We start from the raw sequence: 12,500 nt of genomic DNA on the forward strand, positions 1-12,500 counted from the left end.
TTATTTCAGACAGAAGTTTGTCTTTTTTGTTCCTAAACATGTTTCTCTCACACACACACACACACACACACACACACACACACACACACACTTATTATTTACGATGATGATGTGTTTTCTCTTTTTTAAATGGCCTGTGGTCCCAATTTGTGTAATTGGCGTTCATCCAGGAGACCTAAAAAGGCAAGCTGTCACATCATCCTCAACTAGCCAATCAGTGGCCAGAGAGAGGCAAAGGGGGGCGGAGTTTGCGCGGTGAATGCAGCGCAATTAAACAGAGGGGAGCGCAATTTAAATCCAAAACACTTCTGGACGCGCCCAGCGCAGGAAACACACACACAGTGAGGGAGTCAAGGTGAAGTGGAGCCTAACACAACGGAGCTCTGACGCGTTTATGGTCCAATGTTTTGTTGGGAAACTAAAAGCAGGAAACAGAAGAAGTGTCGAGTTTTTATTTGAATTCTCTCTTCGTGACTTTCTGCCTCCGCTTCTCTGATGGAATTGTTTTATTTAATCGGATTACTTCTCCTCTGAACACCGGTGGTGTGCCGGAATTATCTCCCCTCCTTCCTTTCTTTTTTTCTAATCGTAACCACTCGTTTTTATGTCTAAACTTAACTGGACAGTCATTTTTCTCGACTAAATTGAACTGTGAAGACAGCGAAACGCAGACCCAACTATTCCCCCTGAAGAGCGAGCATTTGGTGCGACGGAAAACCTTCCTTTTTACGCGCTGAAACCTCAGGCAGAGGGGAGATTTTCAGCCTGAGCTCCAGCCGCGGATCCCCCCGGGGCTCTGCTGTCCTTCTAGCCAGCCACAGCGCGTCTTCCCCGGGCTCCTCCGAGCTGCAGCGGCCGTTAAATGAGCGCAGCGTTCAGCTCGTCCTTCATGGTGATGCAGCGGCCACTCGGAAGCACCACCGCCTTCAGCATTGACTCTCTGATCGGGGGGCCCCCGCAGCCCAGCCCGGGACACTTTGTCTACACCGGATACCCCATGTTCATGCCGTACAGGTCGGTGGTGCTGCAGCCGCCGCCTCCGCCGCCCCCGGCCCTGCAGCAGGCTCTCCCCGCCGCACACCACGCGCAGATCCCCAGCCTGCAGAGCGGCTTCTGCTCCAACCTGGCGCAGGGAATGGCGCTCACATCCACGCTCATGGCGTCGCTGCCCGGCGGCTTTTCCCCGTCCCAGCAGCACCAAGAGGCTGCCAGAAAGTTCGGCTCGCAGTCGCTGCACGCGGTCTTTGAAAAAAGTCAGGAGCTGCGGCTGCACGAGGAGGACGGGAAGAGCTTCCTGCAGGGGAAAGAGGCCGCAGCGATGCACGCTTTCCACGACACGGAGCAGACGTCCACAGGTACGCACAGGGGGGAAACTAAGCCTCAAATCCCGGCTCAAACACCGGCTCCGACTCTCACAACTACTAGTTCAACTTCATAGTAAAAATACACGAAAAACGACCCATTCAGATTTGATTTTAAGCCTCATTTAGTAAACATTTCTCCATAATAGAAGTTTTTAATTATCATGGATATAAAGTGTGTTAAAATATTATTTCACGTTTGAGATTGTGGCCGAAATATTCACATTTTCAACAATTTTGTATTAGAGGAAGCCAAAAAGATGTTTATTTTTTTTTTTTTAAATCATTGTTAGAATGTGACTCGATTCAAGAGAAAATGAAGAATAACACCAGCTGATCAGAGCAGGGAAAGAGAGGATCGTATATTGGCAGGTTTTGGCTGATTAATTACGGACTAATGATGCTTTAATTCCGTTACTTTTAAACGTCCTAAAATACTTATGTCTTTGCCATGTGTAGAGTTAACCAAAATCTAAAAACCAAAGGGTTAAGATGTCGCCTGGAAAAACAAATAAATGTGAAGAAATAATTCTGTAAACGTGTCGCAGGAAGATGTTTTTTTGAAGGCCTCAGTGTCTCGATTCTGTAAATCAGATAAAGTCATAAACATGTTGCTTTATGTCTCAGATTATTTGAGATTAAAATGTATTTACGTCCAGAATTTTAACTTGAATCTGACAACGTGTTCACTTGGATGGATTTAATCTCGGATATTTGGTTTGAGTTCTTGGAGAAACGTCTGTATTTGTACACAGTGTCGGAAAGTCCACCATGTACAATGGAAAGTGGTTCATTGTACCTTAAAAGATAAATCTTTGTACTTTTTAGGGAACATTTGTACCATATTGAACACAAATGGACCATATTGTACCTCTTTTTCTGCAGTTTTTGGTGAGAAATAATCAGCGTTTGATGGTTCCTGTCCTGATATTAATACAGACATTATAGGATTTTATTTGTGATTTAATCTGACGTTATTCAGCTCCGTTTCACACGCCGACACACACACACACACACACACACACACAATGCGAGCGGCCGCGCGGAGAGACGCTTTGTGCGTAATTACGCGTGAAAAATAAAATTCCCTGCAGAGCGCGTGCCTTCCAAACACTGATCTGATGATGGATATTGACACGAGACACGACAGGACACCCCTCCCTCCTTTAATTCACTCCCACAGATGTCACAGTCAGCTTCAATTTAACAACATTTCCGGCCAAAATATTAAAGTTCCCGGATTTAAAAACGTGACTTGGTTAATTCTCCTCTTATAATTTGGGGTGTTTTATGGCACGTCTTCTCTCACAGTCTTTGGAAACATGACGCAGTTTTTTAAGAAGACATTTAGCACAGTTTATTTAATCTTTATAATCAAACTAAACAAAAATTTAAGACCGAAATTATCAGAGGATTCAAATCTTTAAGTTTCTCGTTTAACATTTAAGTGATTTATGATTTTCAGGTAAGAAAACACTTCAGAAAAAACAGCTTCTGATTTCGATTTTTCGGGGTCTTTTTGTGTGTGTGTTCATACTAATAAAGTAGTTTTTGTTATGCTCCTCAGAGCTCACAGTAATTAAGACTCAAATGAGAACTTAATGATGCGATATTATGATATATTTTAGACAGAAATTTAAACCATTAAGTGTTCAGGATTTGCAGGCAGAAAAACAGCTTTTTGATTCGATTCTGGGGAAATGTTGCGACTTTTGTGTGCGTGTTGATGTACTAATAAAGTTGTTTTTGTGTCCTTCAGTCAGAGCCCACAGTAAAGAAGACTCCAGGGAGGAGGAGTGCGGCCGGAAAGATGAGAGCTTCTCCATGGACAGCGACTTGGACTACAGCTCGGACGATAACCTGCTGTGTCACAAGGAGGATGGGGGGGAAAGCGGCGGCGGCGGCGGCGGGCTGGAGGACGGCCAGCACGTGCACGGAGGCCCGGGCTCCGGTGGAGGCTCCGGTGCCGGGGGAGGAGGCGGCGGAAGCGGGAAGAACCGGCGGCGACGGACGGCATTCACGAGCGAACAGCTGCTCGAGCTGGAGAAGGAGTTCCACTGCAAGAAGTACCTGTCGCTGACCGAACGCTCGCAGATCGCGCATGCGCTGAAGCTGAGCGAAGTGCAGGTGAAGATCTGGTTCCAGAACCGGCGCGCCAAATGGAAACGCGTCAAAGCCGGGAACGTCAACAACAAATCCGGGGAGCCTTCCCGGAACCCCAAAATAGTTGTTCCCATCCCGGTGCACGTGAGCCGCTTCGCAATAAGGAGTCAGCACCAGCAGATGGAGCAGGCCAGACCATAATAATATTAATAATAATAATAATAATAATAATAATAATAAGCAGCAAGGGAAAACAAACTTGCTTTTCAAGTGACTGAATCCCGTGTTGAAGAGTTTATTTTATTTGAATTCCTGCAGTGCACTTAAAATCTCAGATAAGTCGTTAAATATGTGGGTTTTATTCAGTTTGTCCGATTTTATTTTGAAATAAAAAAAAAAAAGGTTTGGTTGGTTGAATTTGGTTAAAAAGTTGAAGCTTTTTGGGGACAAACTTGCTTCAAGAAAATCTATTAAACCTAAATTACATTTTTTTTATCAGGTAAACTAACTATGTTGTTAATTTTAGAGAAAATAAAGGCTTAATTTAGCATATTTTAACCAACAGAACAACCGAAAAATACCATTATATTAAAATAAAATGAAAAAACAGAAGTCTTTCACATAGTTCAGATTTTAAGGAAACATTTGGCTTCTTAAAAGTGCAGTTTATGTGACTATAACACCTTATAAACTCCACATATTGACATGATGCCACTTAACCAAATAAAACCTCCATGATGAAATGTTAAAAGCAGATCACAAGGCTTGAATTTAACAAAATAAAAGAAGAAATTGATCATCTGAGGCCTCTGAGCTGATTGGTTCTTACAAATCAGATTTTTTTCAGGTTAAATTATAACAATAGCCTAACTATATCTTCGTGAATGCTCTTGTCCTGTAAAAAAAGAGAAATCTGCCAAATTCCTTTATAATATTGTTGGTTTTAGGCGCTTTTCAGACTCAAACGAAGCTCGTTTTTCTCAGAAAGAAAGTGGAAATATCTAAAATCTAAACACTAAACTGATATTAATTGCTTGTTAAATAAGGCCGTTTTTAAAAGGTCACATTAACAAATCTTTTAATAACATTCTTGAGTCTGACAAAGTAATTTTGGGGAAACTGTGGCAGTGAGTTTAGATAATTCCACGTTTTCCCAATGGAGTTTGGTGGTAATTACTGAAAAGGGTGTTTGGATTCAAGATCCCTGTAAAAATGAAACCGGTCTGGTTTTTTTTTCTGATGTGTTCAGGCTTTATCATTCACTTCTTCTTTACAGGAAATAAAAAAAAATATACATTTCGAGCCTCAACACGGGACTCAGTGGCTCGTTAAGATGGACATTTCTCCGCACCAGGAACCGCAGTATTCAGATCTAATTGTTTTGGAGCGACACCAAAAACTGTGCGTAAAGACGCGCCGCCGAGGATGAAAAGACAAACTGACATGTACATACACACTGGGGACCAAACGGAGGACTTCACATGTTATTATCAAACATTACTCTTGATTTGAGAAACATTTTGCGTTTTTTTCTGACCCTCCTGTCTGTGCTACTGAAGAATTTAAAACCTCTCTTTGGATCATTACTGCTTCTTTTATTTTATTTCTTTGGGACAAAATGATGCTGCTAATTTATTTATATGAAAGTGTGCAAAAGTAACTAACATTCCCTGACATATGGAGCTTAAAAAAAAAGAAAAAGTGTGAATTAAAAGATGAAACCAGTGGTTCACAGCTGTCTCCGTTCATGTTCTGGATGTACGACAAGTTGCCTTTTTCCTCCAGTTTATTAATCACAGACTTAACTAAAATATATATCTATCAGATCTTCAGTTTGGATTGAGTTCAGTAAAAACACAAACACATTTTATGAGTTTAGTTATTTCAGTGGTTAGCTCTAAAACTGTCCAGATGTTAATTTAAAAAAAATAAAAGTCCAGATTTACTTTTTTATTTTGAAGGCCTGATGCTTTTAAAAAGGCCACAAATCTGATTTTTTTAGAAATTAAGGAAAATAACTAAATCCATCTATTTACAGTTTGATAAAGGCTTAACAGTGTAAAATAATTTGTGACAGAAATATTTATCTGGTTTAACTAAAAATAAAAAAAATAAAAGTCCAGATTTTTTTGTCGTTTTATTTTGAAGGCCTGATGCTTTTAAAGGCCACAGATTTTCAAATCTAAAAAATAACAAACAGCTACGTATTTCCAGACTGATAAAGCTAACATGTAAAAAATAGTTTGTGACAGAAATATTTAATTTACTTTAACTGGTTTGGAAAACAAGAAAAATGAAATCAGAGCAGATTTGGAGTTTTATTTTGTTGCCTGTCTGTGTCATAATGATCCCAGCCTGCAGGTCAAAGGTCACTCTCATTACCAGCCTGTTGCTATGACAGCGGGGGCACGGGATGGATGCGAAAATGCGCGTCCACGGGGCTGCGTGATATAAATCTAGCGCACTGACATCTGCCCGTTTTTACACTACATTTAAAAAAATAAAAATAAATTGTCTAACTGCAGATGCAGATTTTTGGACCAACTCGAGTTGAATTTTGTTAGAAAGTTAAAGCTTTTGGGGACAATCCTGCTTCAACAAAACACACGCACGCACACACACCAAATTAAATCTTTTCTATGGAAGTAAACTAACTATTTTTGTTCATTCTTGAAAAAAATGAGGACTTAATTTAGCATTTATTAGCTCACAAAACAACCTAAACATGCAATTAAGTTAAAATTAATATGTATAAATACAAATCATCACATCTAAAGATGAAATAAACTGCACTTTAAAACTCAGAGAAATCCTTAAATCTGTCCAATTCAGTTTTATTTTAGTTTTATTTATTCTTTCACATAAGTCGGATTTTAAGGAAATGATAAAATGTTAAAAGCAGATCACGAGGCTTGAAAGAACCCGATTTAAAATGCAGTGATGTGAGGTTTTGTGGACAAAGGGTCACACTTGGTTAAAATTTGAAGCTTTAGGGGACAAACCTGCTCTAACAAAGATCCAATAAACCCTTCATTATATTCCTGAAATTCTTTGACTGTATTCTCTTCATTTTAGGGGAAAATAGGGCTTTAATGTAGCATATATTAGCTCACAAATCAACCAAAATAAGAAATAAATACCTTGGTTTGGCGTCTTGTGGTTGTATCCAGGCAACATGTTGCTCCTTCCGGTCATCAAACTAAAAGAAATGAATAAAGCCAGGCTTATTATTAAAGATTATTATCTACTATTTCTGTAAATTAAAGAGGAAACGTGAAACAATAACAAAGCGTCTACTTCCGGAGGTCGCTCTTTAGTGACGTCGTCAGCGACAGGTGTCCTTAATCAACTTAATCAAGCTAAGGCATAGCAACGGAGGCAGTTCCTCCCTAGCAACACAGAAAGAAACTAGCTAGCTAAACTTTATCGTCTTCTGAGTTCTAAAATAACTCACAAACATCCTTAAACACACTTTAAAAACCTACCGGGAGGCCTCAGAGTCCGTTAAAGTCCAGCGGCAGTTAAAATATAGCTAACTAAAACTCTTCAAATTAATGACGGTTGACGTAAAGAATTCCGCTTTTCACGTTACGTTACAGAAACGACGCACGTTTGGCTTCAAAGATAACATCATAGACTGTAGCTATATTATTAGTAGTTCATATTAACAGTCTATGGATAAAACATTCCGCATGTTTGTTAAGGTTTAAAGTTGGTGAATTTCTCTTCAGTAGCGGCACAAACGTTTGTTTTGTCTGTCAACAGAAGCAGGTTTGATTGGACGCACCTGCGAGACGTGATGACGCAGCTGCACGTGATGACGCACGTACGCACGCAGATAAAAAACTGCACTTAATTAAAATCCGTTTTAGCCACTGTAAAAACAGTTGTTGTGTTATGTAGGCTATATGTCAATGGTTATGTCTTGTAGGGCTCTCGAGGAGAAAATAACCCAGACTACGTCATATCCAGGTGCATTATGGGATGTGTAAAGATACAGTTTTGACCCTTTTTTTCGACACCTTCGACTGGTGCTTTGTGACCATTTTCTTGTGAATCCCCCAAAATCATAAAAGTGTGATACTAAATCTATTTAAGAACAAACAGCAGAAAATATTTCAGTTAAAATATATTGTTTGTATATGTATATATATTCTGTTTAAATAGCCTACTGTGTCTTCTACATGGACACTGGCTTTGCATTTGGTCAGAGGGGAGTTTGTTATCGCTGCCGTCAGACCCACGGTGCTGAATCATGACGATTATGGAGACAGAGGGGATAAAATATCTGATTTCACATCACCACAAATCACACATTACATCTTTCTGGACCCCGTAACCTTTTCAGAGTCTTTCAGATGTGATGTGATGTGTCAGCCAATAACAATCCGAGTGGAGACAGAAAGCCTAAGTGTGTGGACTTTAACCTGCAGTGTGAGCAGAGACGGGGCGGCTGCGTGTGACTCTAATGAATTTTTTTGCAAATTGTAATCAAGCGGGGCCGTCTCGCTCGGCTGATAGATGAGACCCAGGGGGGGGATTCAGGCTCGGCCTCGGCTCTTCGCTGCAGCTTGCAGCCTCCCTTCTCTTCTTCCTCCCTGGCTGGGCATCACATGAACTCCTGCTGATTAATCCTGACGCAGGCAGCCACCACAACGCTGGCTTCTTATGTAGTGGTTACCTGAGGGACAACGAGTCACAAAGGAGATGCATTTTGCAAATTTTTTTTACAATTTTTAAGTCTGGGTGGGGACCTTTTGTTGTCTTCTTTTCTCTACAGACTACTATAAGGCAAAAAATAAGTCAATAACGGCCCAAAAAAATCAAAGAGGGTTGCCAAAAAAAGAGTCAGAGGCAACTTAGAAGTCTCCCACTTCAAACTACAGTTAACAATAAAAAGATACTTATTGAAGTAAACGTAAAAATGTCTTGGTCCATCTGTTGCCTCCAGACTCTATTGTAAAAACAGACAGACACATACACAGACAGAGACACACACATACAGACAGAGACACACACATACAGAGACAGACAGACACACACACACAGAAACACACACAGAGACACACAGACAGACACACACACACACACACACACACACACACAAAACACAGACACACACACACACACACACACACACACACACACACAGACAGACACACACAGCGACAGACACACACACAGACAGTGACACACACAGACACACACACACAGAGACAGACACACACACACAGAGACAGAGACAGACACACACACACACACACACACAGAAACACAGACACACATATACACACACACACACACAGACAGAGACACACACAGAGACAGATGGACACACACACACAAACACAAACACACACACACCAAATCAAAACTCTGGTTCCAAACTGAGAAACTTTCCAGCTTTCCAACACAGGAACAAAGAAGATGTTTGTGACACGTGAGGTTATATTAAGAAGCATTATTCTCGTCTTTATTGAAAAGAGACACATTACAGTAGAAGACTCTGTATTAAGAATTTTTACGGTACTGTACAGCCAACAAAAAGTCAATAATAACAATAATAATAATAATTATTATAATAATAATAATAACAAGAACAATATTGTGTCTGGATGATAAATCACAGTAATAAAACCCGGACGAAAAATATACAAAAACGTAGGTTTGGTGGAGGGTTAAAATTATAAATAATGTTGGGGACAGAAAGTCTTCAAGAGGTAACAAGACCTGACGAACCTAACGGTAACCATGTGGAGTCCTTTTTTTATTTTATATTGTCGTTTGAAGTCTTATGTACAGGTGAGGTGGTGAGCGTTGAGCGGAGATATTAGTGCTAATGCAGTTTCCTCGCAGGCGTGAATTATCTACAAGCAGGGGGGGTCAAAACTCAATTTCCCAGAGGGCCACGCTGGATAAAGAGAGCATCACACCAAGGGCCAGACAGAGCTTGTGTTACCGCATCTCACTTTTTTCCCCCCACATTTTTACAGCTTTTTGTCCTCGTTTTTGTTGATTTTGTTCCGATTTTGTCACCCTTTGGTAAAGTTGTTGCCTTTTCCGACATTTTTGTACGCTTTTTGTTGACACGAAGCCCTACAAAAGTCATCAAAAGAGTTCCTTAGCCATCACAGAATTTAGCAAATCAAGCAAAAACAATGATTATTTTAACAACAACCTGTTTCTCAGCCTGAATATTAAACTCTTTCTCTGCTTCTGTGGGAATTTCTGAGCCTCAGAGTCAGCAAATTTGCCCAAATTCTGCTTTAAATGTTGCGTAAATGCAGTTTAAAAAACACCTTCCATGTGTTTTGGTTTGGCGCACAACTAGGCGAGACAAAATGTATTGTGAACCCAAATTGATATACGGGCCGGATCTAAATCTGCAACTTCGTTTCGAGCATAAAGCTTGTAACATTCGCGCTATTAGTCTATATGCTCCCCTAAAAGATTATTAGGAACATCGGTTACATTTCTCATTAATAAAATTATCTAATCCACCAATCACATGGCAGCTGCTTCAATGCATTTAGTTCTGAAAGGTTGAAAAGGGGGGGTGTGGGGGGTCAAACACGGTATTGGTATGGTGTTCCTAATAATGCTTTAGCTGAGTTTATATCCACGATATATTCATCTTATGGGATTTAAGTCTGCTGGATGTCCCTCCTTTGAAACCGAACTAGTTTAGGCAACACAAATACTGAGTCAGAGCTAGTACAACATCAGGAATTTGGCTTAAAATGAGTCGCAAGGAAACTACTAAAGTGAAGACATGATGTCACAGGACTGAGGTCCGTAAAAGTCAAGTAATGTTTGAAAAAAGCGAATGGTGACTTCTGGGTTTACACAGGTAACGAAATCTCCTGCGTTTGTTTCAGGGATGCACCCAATCCAGGTCCAATCTGTCTGTCTAACTGCTCCTCAGATCTCTGCAGGGTAAATCCAGACAGCTAGCTAGACTATCTGTCTGTCTGTCTGTCTAACTGCTCCTCAGATCTCTGCAGGGTAAATCCAGACAGCTAGCTAGACTATCTGTCTGTCTGTCTGTCTGTCTGTCTGTCTGTCTGTCTGTCTGTCTAACTGCTCCTCAGATCTCTGCAGGGTAAATCCAGACAGCTAGCTAGACTATCTGTCCGATCTGAGTTTTCTGTTGCACGACTAAAACTACTTTTGAACGTACACATGTTCCACCAAAACTAGTTCCTTCCTGAGACTATTTAGCAGAGACATCGTGATTGGTTTATTGGCATTTAAATAGCTAACCGAGCATTTAAAGAAATGCCAATAAACCAGAGCACGTTTTTCTCCCATCCCAGAATACTGTGTGGACTCGCCGGACCTTCCTCCACGGCGCTGTGGAGGAAGGTCTGGCAAAGACGAGACTACAATGGCGCCAACGCCACTAGAAAATGTTCTGCACCGCTCTAATGTCCTCTAGATTAGCTGCAACTGGAGCTTCACAGGAAGTTTCGAGTCACTCAATATTTATATATAACACTTAATGTTTAGTTTCTACGATAACAAAGAGCGCGTTCAAATGAGGCGGGAAGTAGTAACGTCAGCTAGCAAGTTGAAACTAATGCTAACGTGTCGCTGCAGATAGCTTTAGCGGCAGATAGCTTTAGCGGCAGATAGCTTTAGCGGCGGATGACTCAGCAGTTTCTGTAAACAGAAAGTTAAAAACAGATGTCAAGCTTTCTGTGCTGCGATTAGATTAAATAAACAGACTGAAGGAGATTCAACCGCGCAGTTAGCATCATTTAGCTTTAACAGAGTGCTAGCCGCAGGTGGAGCTTCACATGATGTTTCTATTCCTTATACATTTTTACATTTTTGTGTTCGGTTATCTCTCGGACGGAACAAGTAGCGTGTGTAAAGTGAACCTAAGTGAACTGTACTAAAGTAAAAGTCTTGATATTTTGCTTGCCAGCTGAAAACAACGCTGCCATGCTAGTGTGTTCACCGCGATGATGCAGCCGTTTCGGTAGCTACAAACGGTTAAAAGCAGACGTTACAGAGTTCTCTCTGCTCTAATGAGATTAAATCAACAGACCACAAATCAGCAACCAATTGAAATCTAGCCATTACATTGCCTCGCTTTCTCTCCGTTAGCTGAGTTTCACCGTAGCTTGAATTTTAGCGGTGCAAGCTGAAACAATGCTGCCATGCTAACGTGCTCACTGCTAGCTACAGTAAGCGTTAGCTTTATCCCACTGACAAATTATTTCAGTGCTAATAAACATTTAAAAGCAGACATTACCGAATGCAATTAACTTAAATAAACGGATTTTGTGGCGTTGTTTAACAGTATTTTACTGAGGAAGCAGAAGCCGTTTGCCAGCTGTTGCTAGCTAGCAGTCGGCGTTTAAATTCCCCCTTGACATATTATTTTGTTGCCTACAATCATTCAAAAGCAGATGTAACTGAGCTTTCTCTGCTCACAGGAACTTCAATGAATAGACTAGTTGCTCAGAGTTTAAATGCCAAGCCGACCACGGCTTAGAGAAATCAGTCAAGCTTATAAAAGACGAAAAACTAAACTGTAGCGGAAAGTTTTAAGACGGACTGAATCAGATTTAGTGCATTTCCGTCATAAATAAAAGGCAGTCTTTGCCCTGTCCTGTTTCGGGACAATTGTGGGACGAGTTGGATATAGAAACATAAAATAAAATCACACGTTGTGGTCAAACAAAGCTGGCACGTACAGTAACAAGGTCTGACGAAATTAGGAACATAAAGGCAAATAAAAACAAAAGGCATAAGTAGGAAAAGTTCACGTTCTTCTGTTTTTCTTTTAGCGCTTTCATAAATTTCTACAAACAAACCGGCAGAGTGTTTGCGGGTTTAAATGGCGATATTGCAGCGTTGTCAGCGTATGAAGTTACGATGCTTTTAGGAATATTGCTTGGATACACAATCGGGGTTGAGAGCTGCTTCTCAACCTCTGCAGCAACTTTTACGTTAAGCTGTAAAGAGAGCAACGAGACGAGCGGTAGATGCCCGGCATAGTGTTGAAAGTAAAAATCTTCACGCGCA

The 12,500-nt window shown here is 40.7% G+C and overlaps 2 protein-coding genes across 5 annotated transcripts in view; one reads left to right on the forward strand and one right to left on the reverse strand.

The window, feature by feature from the left end:
• iqcb1 (IQ motif containing B1) overlaps positions 1-7,257 on the reverse strand; it is a 66,808-nt gene extending 59,551 nt beyond the window's left edge. For 3 of the 4 annotated variants that reach the window (XM_028571929.1, XM_028571930.1, XM_028571926.1), the window contains exons 1-3: positions 6,950-7,257; positions 6,762-6,853; positions 6,605-6,663 (exon numbers count right to left, since the gene is read on the reverse strand). The gene's annotated coding sequence lies outside the window, so the exon portion shown is untranslated. The remainder of the gene's footprint in view (positions 1-6,604; positions 6,664-6,761; positions 6,854-6,949) is intronic. The other variant, XM_028571928.1, reaches the window with a different exon arrangement.
• On the forward strand, positions 863-3,665 carry gbx2 (gastrulation brain homeobox 2). The gene is made up of 2 exons (XM_028571932.1): positions 863-1,355; positions 3,121-3,665. Exons 1-2 carry the CDS (start codon positions 863-865, stop codon positions 3,663-3,665), a joined length of 1,038 nt encoding a protein of 345 aa, XP_028427733.1.
• Positions 7,258-12,500: the final 5,243 nt, after the last annotated feature.

The sequence above is a fragment of the Perca flavescens genome, chromosome 24 (genome assembly GCF_004354835.1).
Source record: "Perca flavescens isolate YP-PL-M2 chromosome 24, PFLA_1.0, whole genome shotgun sequence".
NCBI lineage: Eukaryota > Metazoa > Chordata > Actinopteri > Perciformes > Percidae > Perca > Perca flavescens.